The sequence below is a fragment of the Oncorhynchus mykiss genome, chromosome 19 (genome assembly GCF_057628025.1).
Source record: "Oncorhynchus mykiss isolate SJ-2025 chromosome 19, ASM5762802v1, whole genome shotgun sequence".
In the NCBI taxonomy this organism is placed as follows: Eukaryota; Metazoa; Chordata; class Actinopteri; order Salmoniformes; family Salmonidae; genus Oncorhynchus; species Oncorhynchus mykiss.
Window position 1 is genome coordinate 61794285 of NC_143040.1, and position 26101 is coordinate 61820385.

General features: G+C 42.1%; 1 protein-coding gene across 1 annotated transcript in view; it reads right to left on the bottom strand.

The window, feature by feature from the left end:
• LOC110498108 (uncharacterized) overlaps nucleotides 1-26101 on the bottom strand; it is a 35640-nt gene that overhangs the window by 7183 nt on the left and 2356 nt on the right. The window contains exons 3-11 of the mRNA XM_090209709.1: nucleotides 10256-10963; nucleotides 7574-8344; nucleotides 6532-6539; nucleotides 5257-5389; nucleotides 4966-5098; nucleotides 2969-3071; nucleotides 1284-1348; nucleotides 980-1194; nucleotides 642-889 (exon numbers count right to left, since the gene is read on the bottom strand). Of these exons, the coding sequence (XP_090065835.1) occupies nucleotides 642-889; nucleotides 980-1194; nucleotides 1284-1348; nucleotides 2969-3071; nucleotides 4966-5098; nucleotides 5257-5389; nucleotides 6532-6539; nucleotides 7574-8344; nucleotides 10256-10963 (2384 nt within the window). The remainder of the gene's footprint in view (nucleotides 1-641; nucleotides 890-979; nucleotides 1195-1283; nucleotides 1349-2968; nucleotides 3072-4965; nucleotides 5099-5256; nucleotides 5390-6531; nucleotides 6540-7573; nucleotides 8345-10255; nucleotides 10964-26101) is intronic.

Here is a 26101-nt window from a genome sequence, read left to right on the forward strand (position 1 = left end):
GTGGTCCCATGGTGTTTATACTTGCGTACTGTTGTTTGTACAGATGAACGTGGTACCTTCAGGCATTTGGAAATTGCTCCCAGGGATGAACCAGACTTGTGGAGGTCTACAATTTTTTTTCTGAGGTCTTGGCTGATTTCTTTTGAGTTTCCTATGATGTCAAGCAAAGAGGCACTGAGTTTGAAGGTAGGCCTTGAAATATATCCACAGGGACACCTCCAATTGACTCAAATTATGTCAATTAGCCTATCAGAAGCTTCTAAAGCCATGACATCATTTTCTGGAATTTTCCAAACAGTTTAAATGCACAGTCAACTTAGTGTATGTAAACTATTGACCCCCTGGAATTGTGACACAGTGAATTATGAGTGAAATAATCTGTCTGCAAACAATTGTTGGAAAAATGACTTTTGTCATGCACAAAGTAGATGTCCTAACCGACATGCCAAAACTATAGTTTGTTAACAAGAAATTTGTGAAGTGGTTGAAAAACGAGTTTGTAAACTTCCCACTTCAACTGTATAATAACATTGTATTTTTTTATGATTTCATTACTTTTTGCATACATTTTTAGGTAAGCACCACAGTTCTAAAATACATGACAAGACATGTTTTGGATAGCGCAAGGATTTGGTCTGTACCTCATTAAGGGGCACATTCAATGGCAGAACGATTACATTCAGAACTGACTGAGGATGGCCGAATGATTGGAGGAAAGGCAACACCTGTCCCTTGATCGAGAGGAAGGGTCTAAACATTCTGACCAGGCCCCACAAGGAGAGGTCTGTGATGTTCACCACTACGTGTGTGTCAGTCACCCTCAGTGGTGGTAAAACCTCCACACTGTCACCAGTAACATGGGCCACAGACAGGGAATCAAGACCCTCTCCTGCAAAATAAATATATCTTACTCATCCACTGTTGTATTGGCTGTTGTATTGGTTATCATGATGATAGTTGTGAGTGGTGTGTAACTCACCAGAGAGAATCTCACAGTGTGGGAGATGTAGCTGACAGACAGACCCCTGAAGACACTCAATACTGAACAGCGGTCCTGCAGGAGTCTGGCCTGTGGAGTGCAGGAGATTCTCATCCCATTGGACAGTTCTGTACAGCACTTCCCCCTCCCTCTTCATCAGAAACACCAGCCCTGTCAAACTGCACTGGAACAGACCTGCATGGGAGCACTGGAGCCTGGAGCACATAGGACAATTATTAGTTACAATAATTAACACAAATTCTCAGAATCAAATATATTAATGTTACCAGCAATACATTGTTACCTGCATGACGTTTCTGTAAATCCTGTGGATGTTTCAGGTGTTAATTTTGTCACAACAGCAAGTGTCTGAAATGCAGATTGAAAACACCAAATCAGCAGAAACAACTAGACAACCTTCGATATGCCCTGCAGTCCTCTTAAAGGCACAATCTGCAGTTGAAATAATAACAAATCTCTTTCCCCACCACTGTTTCGGTAAAAAGCTAAGGGATGAGGCTGGAGAAATGTAACTACTCTTTAATTCATAGACAGAGCTATGGATGCAAGGACTGACCATCCATGATATCATAATTATTGTTTCAACCATGCTTTGAGGCTATACAGTGTTTGTTTACATTTATTTTGTTTATAAACATTGGAGTAAAACAAGCTTATATTTTGGGTTCTGATGGAGTATTACAGATCTAAGCTCATGAGGCCTTTCTAAATGATATTCGTTAAGACACAATGGGTACATATCATTCATTTATAGTATGTAAAAAAAAATATATGTACTGTAGCATCTGCAGATTAACCCTTTAAAGTGATAGTTCACTACAAAATGTTTGTCCAATATTTCAAGATCTGAAACGTGGTCTAATATCAACATGATAATAGTTGTGAGTGGTCCCGAGTGGCGCTCAGGACCTGAAACGTGGTCTAATGTCAACATGATGATAGTTGTGAGTGGTCCCGAGTGGCGCTCTGGACCTGAAACGTGGTCTAATGTCAACATGATGATAGTTGTGAGTGGTCCCGAGTGGCGCTCAGGACCTGAAACGTGGTCTAATGTCAACATGATGATAGTTGTGAGTGATCCCGAGTGGCGCTCAGGACCTGAAACGTGGTCTAATGTCAACATGATGATAGTTGTGAGTGATCCCGAGTGGCGCTCAGGACCTGAAACGTGGTCTAATGTCAACATGATGATAGTTGTGAGTGGTCCCGAGTGGCGCTCAGGACCTGAAACGTGGTCTAATGTCAACATGATGATAGTTGTGAGTGGTCCCGAGTGGCTCTCAAGACCTGAAACGTGGTCTAATGTCAACATGATGATAGTTGTGAGTGGTCCCGAGTGGCGCTCAGGACCTGAAACGTGGTCTAATGTCAACATGATGATAGTTGTGAGTGGTCCCGAGTGGCTCTCAAGACCTGAAACGTGGTCTAATGTCAACATGATGATAGTTTTAAGGGCTCCCGACTGGCGCAGCAGTCTAAGGCACTGCATCTCAGTGCTCGAGGTGTCACTACAGACCTAGGTTTGTTTCCAGGCTGTATCACAACCGGCCATGATTGAGAGCCCCATAGGGGGGCACACAATTGGCCCAGTGTCGTTAGGGTTAAATAAAAACATTTAAAAAATAAATTAACTTGAGCAGATCCAACTACATGCCTGAATACCATATGAAAGGAATAGACTTCTGTAGTTATGAATTAAGACAGTGGCTTATTTTATTATTATTAATTATTAAGGCATATAGCTGGATCTATTCTACACAACTGAGGGATACAAACTTAACATTACACAACATTTGAGGAGAGAAAACATTTAAGTACTTTAAAATACTGACTGTCCTACAAAATTCAAACTGTGAGTATTGAGAATCTTTAATAGAGTTGAACTGAAACACTGAGGCATTGATAGATTACTCTACTTACACATTGATAGATTACTCTACTTACACATTGATAGATTACTCTACTTACACGTTCCGCTGGTGTAGATGTAGAGCTGTGTTCAGATTCATGGTTTGATGCATTACTGGTGCATGGATTCTTCTGACTACAAAATATTCTTCTGAGTACAAAACTATATTCAGAGAACAGGGTTAGTTAGGGCAGGGAAATAGAGAATGAGTGTATCCATTGTTGCATGCTACAATAGAAAACTGACAGAGATGAAGAAAGCTCTGAAGGTTTCCGCTAGTGCAACAGTAGCCTTGATGTCAACCTCCCCACTCTTGCATCTTCAGTACATTTTTCAGCATTTTTGTTAATATTCACTACCGGTCAAAAGTTTCAGAACACCTTCTCATTCCAAGGTTTTTATTTATTTATACTATTTTCGAACAATAGTGAAGACATCACAACTATGAAATAACTGATATGGAATCATGTAGTAACCAAAAAAGTGCCAATTAAAATATATTTTATATTTGAGATTCTTCAAATAGACACCCGTTGCATTGATGACAGCTTTGCACACTCTTGCCATTCTCTCAACCAGCTTCATGAAGTAGTCACCTGGAACGCATTTACATTCGCAGGTTTGCCTTCTAAAGTTAATTTGTGGAATTTATTTCCTTCTTGATGTGTTTGAGCCAATCAGATGTGATGACAAGGTAAGGGGGGTATACAGAAGACAGCCCTATTTGGTAAAAGACCAAGTCCATATTATGGCAAGAACAGCTCAAATAAGCAAAGAGAAATGACAGTCCATCATTACTTTAAGCCATGAAGGTCAGTCAATAAGGAACATTTCAAGAAGTGTGAAAGTGTCTTCAAGTGCAGTCGCAAAAACCATCAAGCACTATGATGAAACTGGCTCTCATGAGGACACCCACAGGAAAGGAAGACCAGGAGTTACCTCTGCTGCGGAGGATAAGTTCATTAGAGTTACCAACCTCAGAAATTGCAACCCAAATAAATGATTCACAGAGTTCAAGTAACATACACATCTCAACATCAACTGTTCAGAGGAGACTGTGTGAATCAGGCCTTCATGGTCGAAATGCTGCAAAGAAACCACTACTAAAGGACACAAATATGAAGAAAAGACTTGCTTGGGTCAAGAAACACGAGCAATGGACATTAGACCGGAGGAAATCTGTCCTTTGGTCTGATGAGTCCAAATTGGCGATTTTTGGTTCCAACCGCCGTGTCTTTGTGAGACATGGTGTGGGTGAACGGATGATCTTCGCATGTTTTTCCCACCATAAAGCATGGAGGAGGAGGTGTGATGGTGTGGGGGTGCTTTGCTGGTGACACTGTCAGTGATTTATTTAGAATTCAAGGCACACTTAACCCACATGGCTACCACAGCATAGTGCAGTGATATACCATCCCATCTGGTTTGTGCTTAGTGGGACTATCATTTGTTTTTCAACAGGACAATGACCCAACACAAATCCAGGCTGTGTAAGGGCTATTTGACCAAGAAGGAGAGTGATGGAGTGCTGCATCAAATGGCCTGACCGCCACAATCCCCCAACCTCAACCAAATTGAGATGGTTTGGGATGAGTCGGACCACAGAGTGAAGGAAAAGCAGCCAACAAGTGCTCAGTGCATGTGGGAACTCCTTCAAGACTGTTGGTTAACATCAGGTTAAAGTATTCCAGGTGAGGCTGGTTGAGAAAATGCCAAGAGTGTGCAAAGCTGTCATCAAGGCAAAGTGTGGCTATTTGAAGAATCTCAAATATAAAATATGTTTTGATTTGTTTAATGCTTTTTGTTTCTACATATGTTATTTCATAGTTTAAGTCTTCGCTATTATTCTAAAATGTAGAAAATAGTAAAAATAAAGAAAAACCCTTGAATGAGTAGGTGTTCTAAAACTTCTCACCGGTAGTGTACATTGACATGCTACTAGTGTGTATGTGCAATAATGTGTGAATGTGTACAGCTTGTTACATCCTCAGTAGATCTGATTATTATAGAAAATGTTTTGTGAGGGAGAAGCGGAGCCTCAGACAACAGTGCCTACCTCATGACATCCAAGCTGGATTTTTCTCTAGAACTCTTTGATCCAGAGTTGTGCTCACATACTGGTTCTGATGTCTGGGAGCTGTACACAGAGCTTCTCAGAGACTGGGTATCAGATATGTCATCTCCAGGTACTGGACAACATCACAACAAGAGAACTATAATACTTAGATTAGGCTTAAGTACACTACAATCCATTACTTTTTCTTGCTTGGTGAATGATAAACACATTCAACACTTTATTTGTATTTAGATAAAACTGTATTCTCAGGGAAGAACTGTAACATCCTACCCACTAGCCTCAGCAGAGATTCAGCTACAGATCCAATCCCAGACATCTGGTCTGAACCATCATATCCAGTCTCGGGTCTGCTGCCTCCACTCACTGTAGAACAAAACAATGCTTGCATCATGTAGATAACCTCCTAGAGTCAATTGCTAAGTTACATGACAAACAAATCCCCATCAATTTCCTCTCTCCAAATGTCTTAGATTCGAAAGAAATAAGCAATGCTGATATCTACACTATGATGGTGGTTGGTTCAGTTTCATGACTAATGTTAGAAACAGAAGAAAAGTGGTCTCTAGGATTTTGTTAAATTTTGCTTAAATGTTATCTTGTAATATATATTACATAACAAAACAATCCCCATCATAATTCATCAGTTTAAGGTAGATACACTACTGTTCAAAAGTTTGGGGTCTACACCAGTCTCAACGTCAACAGTGAATAGGAGACTCCGCTGGCCTTCTAGGCAGAGTTGCAAAGAAAAAGCCCTATCTCAGACTGGCCAATAAAAATAAAAGATTAAGATGGGTAAAAGAACACAGACACTGGACAGAGGAACTCCCGGAGTCGCCTCTTCACTGTTGACATTTAGACAATTTTTTGCGGGTACTATTTAATGAAGCTGCCAGTTGAGGACTTGTGAGGCGTCTGTTTCTCAAAATAGACACTCTAATGTACTTGTCCTCTTGCTCAGTTGTGTACTGGGGTCTCCCACTCCTCTTTCTATTCTGGTTAGAGCTAGTTTGCGCTGTTCTGTGAAGGGAGTAGTACACAGCGCTGTACGAGATCTTCAGTTTCTTGGCAATTTCTGTAATTGAACTCACAAATCCTAATGCTCCAGATACTCAACTAGTCTAAAAAATGCCAGTTTTATTGCTTCTTGAATCAGTACAACAGTTTTCAGCTGTGCTAACATAATTGCAAAATGGTTTTCTAATGATCCATTATTCTTTTAAAATGATAAACTTGGATTAGCTAACACAACGTGCCATTGGAACACAGGAGTGATGGTTGCTGATAATGGGCCTCTGTACTCCTATGTAGATATTCCATAAAAAATCAGCCGTTTCCAGCTACAATAGTCATTTACAACATTAACAATGTCTACACTGTATTTACGATCAATTCAATGTATTTTAATGGACAAAAAACATGTGCCTTTCTTTCTAAAACAAGGACATTTCTAAGTGAACCCAAACTTTTGAACGGTAGTGTATCTCCAAAGATGTGTTTTTGCGTTGGATGCGTCTCAATCCACTGCATCCACCAGTGTCACACTTCCGCATCTGTGGTGAAAGGTGGCAGAGCTAGAGCGGTGTTTGTCAGACCATGAGACATCTGTGGTGAAAGGTGGCAGAGCTAGAGCGGTGTTTGTCAGACCATGAGACATCTGTGGTGAAAGGTGGCAGAGCTAGAGCGGTGTTTGTCAGACCATGAGACATCTGTGGTGAAAGGTGGCAGAGCTAGAGCGGTGTTTGTCAGACCATGAGACATCTGTGGTGAAAGGTGGCAGAGCTAGAGCGGTGTTTGTCAGACCATGAGACATCCTACCAACCGTTTTGACCCCACAAATATCAGGAGAATCATTCGAAGTCGGTACCGTCGATGTGCCAACTTCTGTTTGGTAGTGTCCAAAACGTTTGGGCTACAAACTGGGACCGCACTGTGGAAAGTGGAGATTCTAACAAACATTATGGTGTTCTCTGTTTTGCGCTACGACCCCCACAGGTGTGACAGACTTGTCTGAAGGTAACCGGTACCCGTTTTTAAATAACTAATTGAAGTATGAAGGTAATTTTGTGCTTAAACATGTGTACAAAAAGAAAATTATATATATATTTCTTAAGTTTTTTTATATCTTCTAGATTTAGGACAGACACTTCAACATCTTGTTTCTTATGATTGTATTTTTTCACTGTCCTTTTTGCCATTTATTAATGTGTTTTCAATGTGTTCCTATGGGCTTTAGTAGTAAAAGGCCAAAATCAATATTTTATATCCAAAAATAATATATCGTTTTTATTTTAGTACCTAAAGGGGTCCTAAAATTCTAAATCAAATTGCTAAATGATCCATAGTATGACCATCTTAAAGCAATTCCATATGTCAGGTTAGCAGCCCCGGCACCCCTCCCCCAACATTTTAGACTAAAGAAATAAGTTATACTGATATCTACACTATGATGGTGTTTGGTTCAGGTTTATGAATAATGTTAATAACAGAAGGAAAGTGGACTGTAGCATTTATTTTGTTTAATTGTTATTTATTTTTCCAGTTTGACTGGAATCTTGATTTTAAAAAAAAATCTAAGTTGGTAAACTAACCTTTTTAAATTGAGGGTAGCCAAACAAGAACATTGTAGCACGCTTGAGATTTAAAGGTACTTTCAGAGTACCATACTTACTACTTAGAAGAGAGTGAGCTCCCTTTAATGGCAAAGATGGTTTCTCAAACATCTCCTCAGGTATCAAATGAATTCCTTCTTTACAATCTCTTTCAGGGTAAAACACATCTCCACTGTTGGCTGCCACCAACTCATCTATCTTCTCCAGCAGCTCTGTGACCTGAGTGGCATCACCACTGTTGTTATTGTTGAGGACATGAAATCTGTTCCCACATTTCTCAACAAGCCACTGGAGGGCCTTCCCTTCTCTCTGAATGTGATGCTCAATGGTTGTGTCTCCCAGACAGTCCCCATGGGTGAACAGCACTATGGTGTGACTCCAGACTCTCTCACTGAGAAGCTCCAGGTGGTCCTCTGCAGCATTTGTCTCTTCTTCTTTGAACGAAACGTCCACCCGAATGACCAGGAAGACAGTGTGGGGTCCTGGGGGACACAAAGACGCACTGAACACAATCTCCTGTTTAACCAGCTCAGGAGTGTACTCTACAGGGAGATTCTTCCACCAGCCAGGAGTGTCAACCACAGTGACCTGCCTCCCTGCTACTTCTCCCTGTCTCTTCACACACTGAGCGGCTGTCCTCAGGTCAAACTCCTCTCTGCCCAGGATGGTGTTTCCTGCTGAACTCTTCCCAGCATCTCTGGATCCCAGCAGCACAATCCTCAGCTCTGAGAGATGGAGTGAGTCACCTGTCAGAGAGAACAGAGCTTTTATTTATCTGAACATGTGATTTGGGAGCATTATGAAAACATAGGATGCAATTTTCAAAATAATTTTCAAAACATATCCATTTTAACACAGCTAATCTGAAGAGAAGTTTCAAAAATTGGGTTACTCGTATTAAGTTAAAAATAATGTCAGCGATTGATGCATGTTCAGTGCCTTCAGAAAGTATTCACATCACTTCTTTACAGCCTGAATATAACATCTATTAAATTGAGATGTGTTGTCACTGATCTTTAAAATACATATATATTTAACTAGGCAAGTCAGTTAAGAACAAATAGTTATTTACAATGACGGCCTAACCCTATCAACACTGGGCCAATTGTGCTGGATCACAGCTGGTTATGACAGTCTGGAATTGAACTTGGGTCTGTAGTGACACCTCTAGCACTGAAATGCTGTGCCTTAGACCACTGTTCCACACGGGAGCCCCACATAATTGCAAGATCTACACAATACTCCATAATGTCAAAGTGGAATTTTGTTTTTAGACATTTTTACAAATTCATAAAAAATTAAAAGCTGAAATGTCTTCAGTCAAAATTTGTTCAACCACTTTTTTTTATGGCAAGTCATAAATAGGTTCAAAAAATGTGCTTAAGTCACATAATAAGTTGCATGGACTCACAGACAGTTAACCCACTGTTCCTAGGCCGTCATTGAAAATGAGAATTTGTTCTTAACTGATTTGCCTAGTTAAATATAAATAAATACACAATTATCTGTAAGGTTCTTCAATTGAGTAATGAATTCAAGCACAGATTTAAAGACCAGGGAGGTTTTACAATGCCTCACAAAAAGGGCACCGATTGGTAGATAAAAACATATATAAATAAAAAAAGAGCTGACACTGAATATCTCTTTGAGCATGAAGTTAGCTTTGGATGGTGTATAAATACAAAGATAAAGGTGTCTTTCCTAAGTCAGTTACCAGAGAGGAAGGAAACTGCTTAGGAATTTCACCATATTGGTGATTTTAAAACAGTTGCACAGTTTAATGGCTGTGATGAGAGAAAACTGAGGATGAATCAACAACATTGTAGTTACTCCAAAATATTGAGTTAAATAAATAATAATAAATAATACAGAATAAAACATATTCCAAAACATTGCATCCAGTTTGCAACAAGACACTAAAGCAATACTGCAAAACATTTGGCAAAGGAATTAACATTTTGTCCTGAATACAAAGTGTTATGTTTGGGGCAAATCCAGCACAACACATCACTGCGTACCACTCTACATATTTTCAAGCATGGCTGTATTATGTTATGGGTATGCTTATCGTCGGCAAGGACTGGGGAGTTTTTCAGGATAAAAAGAAAACAGAATGTAGCTAAGCACAGGCAAAATCCTAGAGGAAAACCTGGTTCAGTCTGCTTTCCAACAGGCACTGGAAGACAAATTTACCTTTCAGGAAAACAATAACCCTAAAACACAAGGCCAAATTTACACTGGAGTTAATTACAAAGACGACATTGAATGTTCCTGAGTTTCCTATTTACAGTTTTGACTTAAATTTGCTTTAAAACCTATGGCAAGAAAATGGTTGTCTAGCAATGATCCACAACAAACTTCACAAATGCTTGAATCATTTAAAAAATAATAAGGGGCAAATATTGCACAATACAGGTGTGCACAGCTCTTAGACATACCCAAAAAAACTCACTGCTGTAAGGTGTTTCTAATTACAAGTAAATTCATTTTAATTTTAACCCCAAAAATTTGGAAAATGTCATGGAGAGTGGGTCCATCTATAATTAGGAAAATATGTGTCCTGCTGAGAATTAAAATGTATACTGTCAATTACAATTGTCTAGTGCTTTTATTCCTGCCAAGCAGTTTGAAAAATAAACCATGAACAGAAAACTCACCTATAAATGTTCTATGGATCTCTCTCTGTTTCTTTACCCTCATGCACAGCTCTTTAGCTTTGTCTTCCTTTTTTCTCCTCCAAACTTCGATCTTCTCTAGTAGCTCCCTCTTCATCTCAAAATGTCCTCCTCTGTTTCCTACCACCATCTCTTCTATCTTCTCAAGCAGTTCTGTGACCTGAGTGACATCCCCTCTGTTCTCATGGTTGAGGATATGATACCTGTTCCCACATTTCTCAACAAGCCACTTGAGGGCCTCCCCTTCACTCTCAATGTGCTGCTCAATGGTTGTGTCTCCTAGACAGTCCCCACGGGTAAACAGCACTATAGTGTGACTCCAGACCGTCTCACAGAGAAGGGTCAAGTGTTCCTCTACTGCTCTTCTGTCTTCCTCAGTGTATAAAAACCCCAGAGATATGACAAGGAGGAATGTGTGGGGTCCTGGGGGACACAGAGACACACTGAGCAAAATCTCCTGTTTAACCAGCTCAGGAGTCCTTTCTACAGGAAGATTCTTCCACCAGCCAGGAGTGTCGATGACAGTGACCAGCCTCCCTGCTACTTCTCCCTGTCTCTTCACACACTGAGCAGTTGTCTTCAGGTCAAATGCCTCTCTGCCCAGTATGGTGTTTCCTGCTGAACTCTTCCCAGATCCTCCTCTGTACCCCAGCAGCACAATCCTTAACTCTGAGAGATGGAGGGAGTCACCTGACAGAGAGAGAGAGCGGGAGAGATTATTTTCCCCTGTTCACAATGAAAGAGGTACATTTTTACTCTGTATAAAGTGTCCATTATAATATTCCTCATATGCCATTGCAACATGGAGGATTTAACCACAAATAAAGATTCCTGTAGCCGATACTACGTCACCTTTTCATAGGTGAGGTCCTCGGAAGTAAACTAGCAATGCACAGGTTATTTACATCAAGGAGTGGAGCATGGGAATGATCAGTCAGATATCAGATACCAAAATACATTGTATTTTCTATAACAGATTTTTAGGTACATTCGAGACATCTTCAGCTCCAAGCGCTCTGGACAATCACTGCTGACAACAAGCACAACATGGTTACATCATCTCAGTTTTATCATTAGCACAAGTACTCATAATCACATCAAGGTATCACATAATATTCACATTCCTATCATCTCTGGCCTATAAAGGCATACCAATCAAATAATACTGAGGAAAGCGTGTCAAGGGAGGAGAACAGCTGCCAGTGGAGAGGAACTTCTTGCCATAGACTGAATATTCAGCTCCAGTAGAATTGGGATTATGCCACGGCCACTGCTCCAATCCTCGCAAGGCCTGCCAGCCTTTTCACTTGTAACAGGATCCACTGAATTAATGACAGTGACACATTCAATACCGCCTTGGACACTCTTACCTGCATCTAGGGTGTAATCATTAGTCCAACTGTTGCAAAGAAGAGTTTCTATTGGACAAATCAAGGTATGTTTATCCCCATTTCATTCCGTTTGCTCCGTTTAAGAAAAAAACAGATACAGTTCACTTTCATAGCAGCTGTGTTAAGAAGCAGTGGGGCTTTTTTGGGTTGTGTTTCGGAGGACGCATGGCTTTCGACCTTCGTCTCTCCTGAGCCCGTACGGGAGTTGTAGCGATGAGACAAGATAGTAATTACTAACAATTGGATACCACGAGATTGGGGAGAAAAAGGGGGTAAAAAAAAAAAATAGAAAAAAAAAAATGAGAATCTGTAGTATGTCTTCAAAATGGCTGTATACCAGTGGAACCCATCCAACTTGAAGGAGCTGGAGCAGTTTTGCCTTGAAGAATGGGCAAAAATCCAAGTGGCTAGATGTGCCAAGCTTATAGACACATATTTGCTGTAATTGCTGCAAGGTGGCTCTACAAAGTATTGACTTTGGAGGGGGGGGGGGGTGTATAGTTCTGTTTTGTCATATTTCTTGTTTGTTTCACACACAAAAAATATTTTGCATCTTCAAAGTGGTAGGCATGTTATGTAAATCAAATGATACAACCTTTTAAAATATATATTTTTAGGGGGTTTGTAAGGCAACAAAATAGGAAGAATGCCAAGGGGGTGAATACTTTCGCAAGGCACTGTGATATGCAGTGGCGAAATGTGACTATGCCTTCAGATGGACCAGAACTGTTCCAACACATTGTATCAAACAAGAAAATAACAGAAAGCATATCATCACTTAATGCACCCAACATATATTTTGTTTTCAGACCATTCTAGTTCTAGTGAAGGAGGAGCAATAGTTTTTAATTATATTATGAATGAAACAAACAGACCTGGCTGTGCTCCTGGCTGCCGAACACACAGAAACAGAACCAGCATGGACACAACAGCATAAAATAATGCGACCAGCAAAAACAAAAAACACACTGTTTACACAACCTATGGTAGCCTAACACCACTATCAACAACAACAGTGTCACATCAAAGGTGACAGGCTTCTACCTGTGCACTCCATTGTGCTAAAGGAGAGCCAGTTTTGGTCAAACACATAGACACAGCTGATACACAGGCGACAGCAGTCAAGTACAGCATTGAATATAAGGAATCAGCAGCCCATTCACTCCAGTAGGCCCTATGAAATCAGAACAATACAAAAGCACAACCATTTCATTTCCAAAATGAAATGAACAAACCAGCTATTACTTCCCATTGCAAATATATTTGATCATGTTCATCACACTACCCGGTGATCTAGGGTAATTGCAACGATGTTTCACAGTCATTGTTTTTCTAAGAGATAGCTAACAGCAAGCGAGCTGCAGCAAAAAACTGTGCCACTCACCAGATCATGATAATTTGTAAACTAAATTTGAACGTTAATCTTGAAAAGGGTGATGCTAACAAATTAGCAAAAACATCCACCTTGAACTTGATAACAGCTGTCGAGAGAAATCACTGTTTTTAATGGTGCCACCCACTGCAAGTCAAAATGTGATTGGTTCATTCCACTGTCACTCCAAAATTCTGCTCTAATACGGTTGAATACAGAGCAATAGTAATGGCGTCTTTTTGTTGGCAACATCTCTGCCATGGTTCGTTGGACTTAGCCTATGGCCAAATGTATGTTTTTTTAAATGAGTTTTTATAGAATTTTTCGATGAATGCTGAAAGTAAGGTCTGTGGTAAACACAGGCTTAGGAGATCTTATAAGTTTTGTTCGATGAGATAATCTTCATCAACTAACATCACATTTTGTGAATTTTGAAGCATTTATGTAATTTTAAAAAGCACATAAAGGCTTCATAATTTATAAAGGTCATGTAACAGACTGATGTTATCTCATAGAACACAATTTATAAGATCTCCTAAGTCCGTGTTACCCTCAGACCTTAGTTTCGGGGTTTATCCCAAAATCCTACTCTTTTCCCAGTCATTTTCACCATAGAAATGCCTGAATGAACCAGAGGTAACAAATATCTGGGTTTTAGGACTACAAACTGGCGAGCTCTATGACATAGGCCTTCTGTCCAGCTTCTGAATGCGTAGCCAATGGCTGGCTGTGCTAGCTAGATTTTTCTACCCAGAGACCAACAAAGAAAAATCCATGTATAATGTATAATGTATAAGGAATGTAAATGTTGGGGTCAATGGAGGGTGGATAAGAACTAGGTGTATTGAAAGTTACTGAGAGACAAGGGGGAGTGCAGGAAGTTTACATTCTGTCTAACATGTTATTGTTAAATCTCATGGATCCTAAGGAGGGAGGCAAAGGGCAACAGTCTGGTTTCAGTCACTGATAAGGTAGGCCAGTCATGGATAGGGAGGAGCGAGGAATTCATCACGAGGACAGGTCAAATTAAGTGAGAAGGAGCAGTCCTATTACACACACATATACTTCCACGCCGGCATGGACACAACATGTGACACAAAGCATAAATAATGTGACCTGCAAAACAACACACTGTTTACACAACCTATGGCAGCCTAACACCACTATCACACTATCAACAACAACAGTGTCACATCAAACGTGACAGGCTTGTGGTGCTGAAAGGACAGCAACCATACTGCCTGTGCACTCCATGGAGAAATACATCTACGTCTAATTCATCTACGCCTTTTTCAATTTTCAATTTTCTTCTTTGCAAGAATCATCTAGTTTGGGTTGATGGAAGGATGTAGGAGGGAACGTAGTGAACGAGTACAGTATGTAGCTAGCTATCTAACGTTAGCTTGCTCTGATTTTCAATGCAATATTCTGTCTTGTAAGTTTTTTATTCAACTGTGCACAAACCTGATTGATGAAGATAGGTGCCTGGCAGAGCATGTGGAGGATAAATATGTTTTGACCATGACAACTTACATTGTACCAACCAAAATGGGTTTTTGACGTTGTAGATTTGTAACTATCTTACGAAAGCTTATGTTGTCAGTTCATCGTAACATTGTTTGGTGCGAGGGATATGTAACCTGAAAACTAGTTGTTATTGGCAGAGATGTTTGAAACGCTCTTTGATATTGGTCTATTAACTTATACCGCCTGGTGATGTTGCCAGGCAGGCCAAAACTCCATCCCACCAAAACAAGCAAAAGAAATAAAGAATAAAAGGCTGAAATTGATCAGTTTAAATATATAAAACGTACGTTTTTGACTGCACATACACATGATAAGGCATGCACTCTACACAGGCTGCACATGGATTTTGTATTGTAAATATGTGATAGTAGAGTAGTGGCTTAATGTGTTGTGAAAAATGTTAAAAGATGTAATGTCAGGAAATATTTTAAACTGTACATAACTGCCTCAATGTGGCTGGACCCCAGGAAGAGCAGCTGCTGCCTTGCCTAGGCAGGTTGCCTTCCTGGGCTCCAGCAACAATAAGGCAGTTATATACCGTTTCAAATATTTCATGACATTACATTTCCTGCCTTGGCAGCAGCTAATGGGGATTAATTAATACAAATACTGCACTGGGTCTTTAAGCAAATTATCCCAATTCCAGTGCAGTAGAAGCTTGGGACTAGTTCATGCTGAACATGGATTAAAACAAAGTAGCAAAGATCTTAAAGCTGTAAGGTATTTTACATACATTTTTATATTAGACCTGACTGAGATGTTGTTGTTGTCTTAGAATACCATTTATTTTGTATTTTCTTCCCCTATAATGAAAACATATTACAGGCTACATTCATCCCAATGGAATGTGTTGTAAATTGAAAGATCTTTAAACAATTTCTAAAGAGCGATACTGAAGTAGCACTTCAGAAAGTATTCAGAGTCCTTGACTTGTTCCACATTTTGTTACATTGCAGCCTTATTCTAAAATTGATTAAAAAAAAAAATTCTCATCAATCTACACACAATACCCCATACTGACAAAGCGAAAACAAGTTTAAAGGAATTTTTGTAAATGTATTAAAATTATAAACAGAAACACCTTATTTACATAAGTATTCAGACCCTTTGCTATGAGACTCCAAATTGATCTCAGTTGCATCCTGTTTCCATTGATCATGCTTGAGATGTTTCTACAACTTGACTGGAGTCCACCTGTGGTAAATTCAATTGATTGGACAGGATTTGGAAAGGCACATACCTGTCTCTATGAGGTCCCACAGTTGACAGTGCATGTCAGAGCAAAAACCATGCCATGAGGTCGAAGGAATTGTCCGTAGAGCTCCAAGACAGGATTGTGTCGGGGCACAGATCTGGGGAAAGGTACCAAACATTTCTGCAGCATTGAAGGTCCCCAAGAACACAGTGGCTTCCATCATTCTTAAATGGAAGAAGTTTGGAACCACCAAGACTCTACCTAGAGCTGGCCGCCCGGCCAAACTAAGCAATCGGGCAAGAAGGGCCTTGTTCAGGGAGATGACCAAGAACCCGATGGACACTATGACAGAGCCTCAGAGTTTCTCTGTGGAGATGGGAGAACCTTCCAGAAGGACAACCATCTCTGCAGCACTCCACCAATCAGAGTGGCCTCAGTAAAAGACACATGACAGCCAGCTTGGAGTTAGCCAAAAGGCACCTAAAGGACTCACAGACCATGAGAAACAAGATTCTTTGGTCTGATGAAACCAAGATCTTTCTTCTTTGGCCTGAATGCCAAGCGTCACATCTGGAGGAAACCTGGCACCATCCCTACGGTGAGGCATGGTGGGGGCAGCATCATGCTGTGGAGATATTTTTCAGCTGCAGGGACCAGGAAACTAGTCAGGATTGATGGAAAGATTAATGGAGAAAAGTACAGAGAGATCCTTGATGAAAACCCACTTCTGAGCACTCAGGGCCACCTTCCAACAGGATAAAACCCTAACACACAGCCAATACAATGCAGGAGTGTCTTCGGGACAAGTCTCTGAATGTCCTTGACAGGCTCAGCCAGAGCCCAGACTTTACTTGGACCCGAACTAACATCTCTAGAGACTTGAAATTAGCTGGGCAGCGATACTCCCCAATCAACCTGACAGAGGTTGAGAGGATCTGCAGAAAAGAATGGGAGAAACTCCCCGATTTGACACACTGAACTCTATCAGAGAAGTAGTTGGTGAACCAGGCGAGGCAATCATTTGAGATACCAAGGCTGTTGAGTCTCCCAATAAGAATATTGTGATTGACAGAGTCGAAAGCCTTAGCCAGGTCGATGAATACGGCTGCACAGTAATGTCTCTTATTGATGGCTGTTATGATTTCGTTTAGGACCTTGAGCATGGCTGAGGTGCACCCATGACCAGCTCTGAAACCAGATTGCATAGCAGAGAAGGTACGGTGGGATTGGAAATGGTCGGTAATCTGTTTGTTAACTTGGCTTTCGAAGACCTTAGAAAGTTAGTGTAGGATAGATACAGTGCCTTGCGAAAGTATTCGGCCCCCTTGAACTTTGCGACCTTTTGCCACATTTCAGGCTTCAAACATAAAGACATAAAACTGTATTTTTTTGTGAAGAATCAACAACAAGTGGGACACAATCATGAAGTGGAACGACATTTATTGGATATTTCAAACTTTTTTAACAAATCAAAAACTGAAAAATTGGGCTGTCACTGTATAGGTCTGTAGCAGTTTGGGTCTAGAGAGTCATCCCCCTTTGAAGAGGGGGATGACCATGGCAGATTTTCAATCTATGGGAATCTCAGACTATACGAAAGAGAGGTTGAACAGGCTAGTAATAGGGGTTGCAACAATTTCGGCAGATCATTTTAGAAAGAGAGGGTCCAGATTTTCTAGCCCGACTGATTTGTTGGGGTCCAGATTTTGCAGCTCTTTCAGAACATCAGCTATCTGGATTTGGGTGAAGGAGAAGTGGGGGAGGTTTGGGTGTGTTGCTGTGGGTGGAGCGCAGGGCTGTTGACCGGTGTAGGGGTAGCCAGGTGGAAAGCATGACCAGCTGTAGAAAAATGCTTACTGAAATTCTCAAGTATAATGGATTTATTGGTGGTGACACTGTTTCCTAGCCTAGTGCAGTGAGCAGCTGGGAGGAGGTGCTCTTATTCTCCATGGACTTTACAGTGTCCCAGAACTTTTTTGAGTTTGTGCTACAGGATGCAAATTTCTGCTTGAAAAAGATAGCCTTAGATTTCCTAACTGCCTGTGTATATTTGTTCCCAACTTCCCTGAAAAGTTGCATATCACGGGGGCTGTTTGATTGTTAGGAATTTTATGAATAATGACTAAACAATGTGTACATTTAAATAGAACTATAACTAATTCAACTCTACCCTGTTTTACTATATCTGATTTATAATGTTAGTTCATAAGAAAGAGGTTATGTAGCATGGATAAGGGGTAATTGGAAATGATAACCATTGTGGAAGAAGGAATGTATGTCTGTGTCTAAAGTAAGCAAAGAGAGTCCTTAACCTATGTTTGAACCGACTCAGATATAACTCTGTAGTGATAAAATAAGACAGCGAGAGCCCCTCCAGGTTTTCCTTATCTGGAACTGTCTGCTAAGTGGTAATAAACTATGGTGAGACTTCAGGAGTTAATCCAGATATAGTGTGTCAGGTATGTGCGCTAGTGAGTTGGAATGAACTTTTGAACCTGCTTTGTCCTGGTCGAGAGGAGGAGAGACATTTTAAAACCCATGACGTCATATGTGATATATAAACTGTTGTACATGGTTCTATGACCAGCGCTTTCGAGAATAAATGCTATTGGCTAATTTTGGTAGACTGGTCTCTGTCCATTTTATGCAAATAAGGATCTTACAAATTCTTAGAAACAGACAGTGATTTAAATGGAATTGGTTAATGAATACATATAGGAATTGTTATAATTCCTTTAACATCGATGCTAATGCAGAACGCCAGAGAATGTTTTTGTGCTGGTCAAGGGCAGTAAGGTCTGGAGAAAACCAAGGGCTATATCTGTTCCTGGTTCTACATTTTTTGAATGGGGCATGCTTATTTAACATGCATGAAACCAAGGCTTTTACGGTTACAGAAGTCAACAAATGAGAGCACCTGGGGAGTAGGAGTGGAGCTATGCACTGCAGGGTCTAGATTAACCTCTACATCACCAGAGGAACATAGGAGGAGTAGGATGAGGGTACGGCTAAAGGCTATCAGGACTGGTCGTTTAGTGCGTTCAGAGCAGAGAGTAAAAGGAGCAGGTTTCTGGGCGTGAGAGAATAGATTCAAGGCATAATGTACAGACAGAGGTAAGGTAGGATGTGAGTACATTGGAGGTAAACCTAGGCATTGAGTAATGATGAGAGAGATATTGTCTCTAGAGACGTTTAAACCAGGTGATGTCACCTCATATGTGGGAGGTGGAATTAAATGGTAGGCATATTGAGCAGGGCTAGAGGCTCTACATTGAAATAAGACAATAATCACTAACCAGGACAGTAATGGACAAGGCATATTGATATTAGGGAGAGGCATGCGTAGATCAATAGGGATCCAGTGAGTGGTTGGGCTGGCTGGAGCGATTCAGACAGCTAGCAGGCCGGGGCTAACAAGCTAGCAGAAGGGCCTTAGAGGGACGTCTCGATGGAGGAAAGTCTGTTTTGGCCTCCGTGTGTGGTGACGTCAATAGACCAGTCGTGATGGATTAGTATGGTTCCGAGTAGCAGAGGGGTCCATGTCCAATTGGCAAAATAGGTATAATGGCCCAAGAAATTGGCTGATGGATCTATACAGCTAACAGTCCAATATGCTCTAGACAGCTGGCAGCTAGCGGGACCCAGCTACCGGATGGGCATTCAGGGGTGGGAGCGATGTAGAGGACAGTTGAGTACCCCCTCGAGCAGATTACGTCGTAGTCCAGTCGTGAAGGATCGGCGGGGTTCCGTGCCCAGTACCGGCAGAAGAACAGGTCCAGGTATTGTAGCCCAGGAGTGGCTGATGGGCCTCTTTTAGCTAGCCGGGAGAAAGGGCCTAGCATGGGCTAGCTCCAGGCTAATTGGTGCTTGCTCCGGGACCGACGTTAGCCAGTACTCTGATAGCAGCTAGCTAGCTGCGAAGATCTAGGTGAAAATGTCCAGAGCTTGCAGTAGGAATCCGGGGAAATGGAGAGAAAATATGTCCGGTATACTCTGGTTTGAGTCACGTTGTACAAACTGGCGAGAACTATCCGAGCTAGAGGTTAGCTGATGACCACTAGCAGTGGTTAGCTGACTAGTAACTAGTAGCTAGTGAACTGGCTAGCTAATGTTGGGGGATTCCGAATACGAGGTGAATAATGCTTTAGAAAAAAACAGATCCACATTGGGTGAGGCGGGCTGCAGGAGTTGCAGGAGTGTTTTGAAGTTGAGTTTTAGAAAAAACATTAAAAAAAGATATGCGAAGAAAATATAAAAAAAGAGGTATCTTTTCTTCTTCTTTTTTTATGTTTTTTCTAAAACTCAACTTCAAAACACTCCTGCAACTCCTGCAGCCCGCCTCACCCAATGTGGATCTGTTTTTTTCTAAAGCATTATTCACCTCGTATTCGGAATCGACAAGACGAGGGCAAAAGACGTCTGACTGCTCCTCCATCTTGGATGACTGTGTGGCGGTAATGACTGCAAACTTAATCTGCAAACTTAATGATGGTGTTGTAGTCATGCCTGGCCGTGCATTCATGAGGGAACAGGGAGTACAGGAGGTGACTGAGCACGCACCCCTGAGGGGCCCCTGTGTTGAGGGTCAGCGTGGCGGATGTGATGTTACCTATCTTTATCACCTGAGGGCGGCCCATCAGGAAGTCCAGGATCCAGTTGCAGAGGGAGGTGTTTAGTCCCAGGGTCCTTAGCTTATTGATGACCTTTGAGGGCACTATGGTGTTGAACGCTGAGCTGTAGTCAATGAATAGCATTCTCACATACAGTAGGTGTTACTTTTGTACAGGTGTGTGAAAGGGCAGTGTGTAGTGCAATAGAGATTGCATCATCTGTGGATCTGTTGGGGCGGTATGCACATTGGGGGTGGTCTAGGATTTCTGGGATAATGGTGTTGATGTGAGCCATGACCGGCCTTTCAAAGCATTTCATGGCTACAGATGTGAGTGCTACGGGTCGGTAGTCATTTAGGTAGGTTACATTAGTGTTCTTGGGCACAGGGACTATGGTGGTCTGCTTGAAACATGTTGGTATTACAGACTCATACAGGGAGAAGTTGAAAATGTCAGTGAAGACAGTTGCCAGTTGGTCAGCGCCTGCTCGGAGTACACGTCCTGGAAATCCTTCTGGCCCTGTGGCCTTGTGAATGTTGACCTGTTTGAAGGTCTTACTCACATTGGCTGCGGAGAGCGTGATCACACAGTTGTCCAGAACAGCTGGTGCTCTCATGCGTGTTTCAGTGTTACTTGCCTCGAAGAGAGCGTAGAAGTTATTCAGCTCATCTGGTAGGCTCGTGTCACTGGGCAGCTCGCTGCTGTGCTTCCCTCTGTGGTCTGTAATGGTTTGCAAGCCCTGCCACATCCGACAAGCGGCAGAACCGGTATAGTGCGATTCGATCTTGGTCCTGTATTGATGCTTTTTCTGTTTGATGATTCTTCAGAAAGCATAGCTGACTCTAGGTCACCAGGCTGCTCGTTATGGCGCACACCTGTCACCAGCGTTACACACATCTGCGCATAATGACACTCAGCTGGACTCCATCACCTCCTTGATTATCTGCCCTTTATATGTCAGTCCCTTTGGTTTCTTCCCCAGTCGTCATTGTTTCTGTTTCTGTGTCATGTTGGTGCGCTGTTCATGTTTCTTGTTGTGCTTTTAAATGTCACTCCCTTTGGTTTCTTGTTGAGTTTCTTGTTGTAAATGTATTCACTCCCTGAACTTGCTTCCCGACTCTCAGCGTACATCGTTACAATAGCGCAATATCTTATTTTTACTTCTAGATTTGTGTGTATTGTTGTGAATAATTTTTAGATACTACTGCACTGTTGGATACTACTGCACTGTTGGAGCTAGCAACACAATAATTTCGCTACACCCGCAACAACATCTACTGTGTATATGTAACAGTATAAGTTTAGACCGTCCCCTCGCCCATACCCGGGCGCGAACCAGGGACTCTCTGCACACATCAACAACAGTCACCCACGAAGCATCGTTACCCATCGCTCCACAAAAGCCACGGCCCTTGCAGAGCAAGGGGAACAACTACTTCAAGGTCTCAGAGCAAGTGACGTCACTGATTGAAACGCTATTTAGCGCACACCGCTAACTAAGCTAGCCATTTCACATCCGTCACATATGTGACCAATAAAATTTGATTTAGTCTGTTCCTCTCTTAATTAAAAAAATCTTTACAACACTCCCCCTCGGTTACCATCAAGCCTCGGTGTGAAATAGAACATTGTCATGTTCTGATCCCATATCTCTACATAGTTTTGAGAACAAGCATGCATGATGTAGTTTACAATCAAAGTTACTTGCTGCATATCTCTGAGTTCTGCACTCAGCTTTTTTGACGCCAGTTGCTCTCAGTGTATCCATTATAGCTCAGTGGGTGTATCATACAATGCTTCCACATGGCAGAAGGAGACACATTCATAACCAGAGTGCAGAGGCCTGCCCGCTGTCCCACCATAGATGGACCCTCATCTGTGCAAAAGCCCACCATTCGATCCCATGGAATCTGTTTTTCGTCAATATAGCCACGCAGCACACTGAACATCTCCTGTGACGTTTCATGCTTGGAAATCGTGAGACAGAACAATACGTACTTGTGAATAGCATCCCCTGACATACAGTGCCTTGCGAAAGTATTCGGCCCCCTTGAACTTTGCGACCTTTTGCCACATTTCAGGCTTCAAACATAAAGATATAAAGCTGTATTTTTTTGTGAAGAATCAACAACAAGTGGGACACAATCATGAAGTGGAACGACATTTATTGGATATTTCAAACTTTTTTAACAAATCAAAAACTGAAAAATTGGGCGTGTTTTATATCTTTATGTTTGAAGCCTGAAATGTGGCAAATGGTCGCAAAGTTCAAGGGGGCCGAATACTTTCGCAAGGCACTGTATATAGCGAACAATAGTCAATGAATAGGCATCTCGGCCCTCACAGCTTACGTCCATTTGTAGAGCATAAGGTGAGGAGTTTCTGAGTTGTTCAGTTAGAGTTCCTCTTGATTGGTTATAGCATCAGTTCTTGGTTTCAGTGTTATCTGACAAAGGTATTGATGTGAGTTTCTGTGCCTCTGCATCCCCACACATTGTTTTCACCATATCAATTGTGTCACGCCCTGACCTTAGATATCTCTGTTTTCTATATATTTTGGTTAGGTCAGAGTGTGACTAGGGTGGGTACTCTAGTGTTGTATGTCTAGGGTTTTGTATGTCTAGGGTTTTGTATGTCTAGGGTTGTTGTAGGTCTATGGGGTTTGTATTTCTATGTTGGCCTGATTGGGGATCATATTTAGGCAGCCCTGTTTCCCACTTTCTGTTGTGGCTTCACGTTTCGATGGTTGTTTGTTGTTTTGTTTCAGTTCATTAAAAATATGTGGAACTCTACTCACGCTGCGCCTTGGTCTCATCTTTATAACGATCGTGACAGAAGATCCCACCAACAAAGGACCAAGCAGCGTGTTCAGGAGGAATGGACCTGGAAAGAGATTCTGGATGGAGCAGGACCCAGGTCGCATTCATAGCCCGGTGCGCTCTATTCCAGCTCCTCGCATTTGCCGGGCTAGAATGGGCATCCAGCCAGGACAGATGGTGTCGGCTCAGCGCTCCTGGTCTCCAGTACACCTCCTTGGATATCCTGCGCCAGGTCTGCGTACTGTGTCTCCGGTGAGTCTGCACAGCCCAGTGCGTCCTGTGCTAGCGCCCTGCACTTGCCGGGCTCAAGTGAGCATCCAGCCAGGATGCATTGTGCCAGCTCTATGCTCCAGTGCGCCTCCACAGTCCAGTACGTCCTGTTCCTGCTCCTTGCACTCGCCCTGAGGTGTGTGTCCCCAGCCCGGTACCACCAGTGCCGGCACCACACATCAGACCTCCAGTGCGCCTCCACAGTCCAGTACGTCCTGTGCCTCCTCCCCGCACTCACCCTGAGGTGCATGTCATCAGCCCGGTACCACCAGTACTGGTCCCACGCATCAGGCCTCCAGGGTCTCCGGCGACGGTTCCCCGGTCCGGGGTCTCCGGTGACGATCCGCAGTCGAGAGCCTCCAGCGATGATCCACGGTCCGGTTCCACAAAAGCGGAGGGATCAGCGTAAGGAGGGGTGGGGGGGGGGGGGCTGCGTCCAGAACCGGAGCTGCCACCGAAGGTAGATGCCCACCCGGACCCTCCCCTATAGGTTCAGGTGTGTGTGTGGGGGGGGGTACTGTCACGCCCTGACCTTAGATATCTCTGTTTTCTATATATTTTGGTTAGGTCAGGGTGTGACTAGGGTGGGTACTCTAGTGTTGTATGTCTAGGGTTTTGTATGTCTAGGGTTTTGTGTGTCTAGGGTTTTGTATGTCTAGGGTTGTTGTAGGTCTAGGGGTTTGTATTTCTATGTTGGCCTGATATGGTTCCCAATCAGAGACAGCTGTTTATCGTTGTCTCTAATTGGGGATCATATTTAGGCAGCCCTGTTTCCCACTTTCTGTTGTGGGATCTTGTTCTATGTTTAGTTGCTTGTCTGCACTATTCGTATAGCTTCACATTTCGTTTGGTTGTTTTGTTGAGTTTCAGTTCATAAAAAATATGTGGAACTCTATTCATGCTGCACCTTGGTGTCATCTTCATAACGATCGTGACAAATTGGAGCCGGTAATATCAAAGTCTCTGCAATAGTGTGTGGTTTCATAGTATAGCAGGCTTAGCCATTCACTGTGGGAATGTTTTAAGTGCAACGGAATGATTTTTAAGGTTAACCACGTTGCAATGATTTTGAGAGACAAAGACTATAGACTCTATTATAAAATATATATATAAATATATACAGTGGGGAGAACAAGTATTTGATACACTGCAGATTTTGCAGGTTTTCCTAATTACAAAGCATGTAGAGGTCTATAATTTTATCATAGGTACACTTCAACTGTGAGAGAGAGAATCTAAAACAAAATCCAGAAAATCACATTGCATGATTAAGTAATTAATTTGCATTTTATTGCATGACATAAGTATTTGATACATCAGAAAAGCAGAACTTAGTATTTGGTACTGAAACCTTTGTTTGCAATTACAGAGATCATATGTTTCCTGTAGTTCTTGACCAGGTTTGCACACACTGCAGCAGGGATTTTGGCCCACACCTCCATACAGACCTTCTCCAGATTCTTCAGTACTTTCTGCTCCCTCCAAAGATTTTCTATTGGGTTCAGGTCTGGAGACTGGCTAGGCTACTCCAGGACCTTGAGATGCTTCTTACGGAGCCACTCCTTAGTTGCCCTGGCTGTGTGTTTCTGGTCGTTGTCATGCTGGAAGACCCAGCCACGACACATCTTCAATGCTCTTACTGAGGGAAGGAGGTTGTTGGCCAAGATTTCGCGATTCATGGCCACATCCATCCTCCCCTCAATACGGTGCAGTCGTCCTGTTCCCTAAAGAATGATGTTTTCACTAAAGGTGAGGCTGATCCCTCACCTTCCTCATGATCATCAAAGGTGAAATCCGTTAATGGCAAGATAATTGAATTCATTGGCCTTGACAATCAACTGTTCTCTGCCGTGGATGATGTTGGCTTTCACCGACTGGTCGAGCAAGAAGGCGCTATTTTTCAGATATTGACCTACCGGAGTTACACTGTATTGTTGAAAAGCACATCTATGAGCTACTTGCTATGGGCATCACTGCTTTAAGCTTCACGACTGACATTTGGACCAGCGACGTCAGCCCCATGAGCATGCAGAGTCTGACAGCACAGTGGGTCGACCAGGATTTTGTACTAAGGAAAGCCATATTGCTCAAGAACATGCTGGTTCTCATACCGCTGCTGCCATTTCAATTGCATTTGAGAATATGTTTGAAATCCCCAAGAACAAAGTACACGCTGCGCTACGTGATAATGCACGTAACTCTTTTGAGTGTTAAGTTATTGTTTTCTTACTAGATAATATGCGTGTGGAAATGTTACATTTACTGTAGTTAATATAAGTAGACATGCACTCATAATTGACTGTAGCACATATAAAGCACCCACAAGTTACCGGTGGCTGAAATCACAATCATCGCAGGTCGAATGAGTGATGAATTTCCGAATTAATTTTGCCCTGCAAGTGTAAACACGTCAGACGTCATGGTACGTCATCAGATGTGTCCACTTAATTTGAAGGCTGAGGGGAGAGGGTGTGTCTTTTAAGTGTATGGAACGCAGCCCAGTTCTCGGGGGACGGAGTTGTGTCACACCTTTCCCCCATCCCTAGGAAACACAACAGATTAAACTAATTGTATTCCCCAACTGATGATCATGATTAGTTGATTATTGAAGTCAGGTGTGTTAGCTGGAGCTGGGGCAAAAATT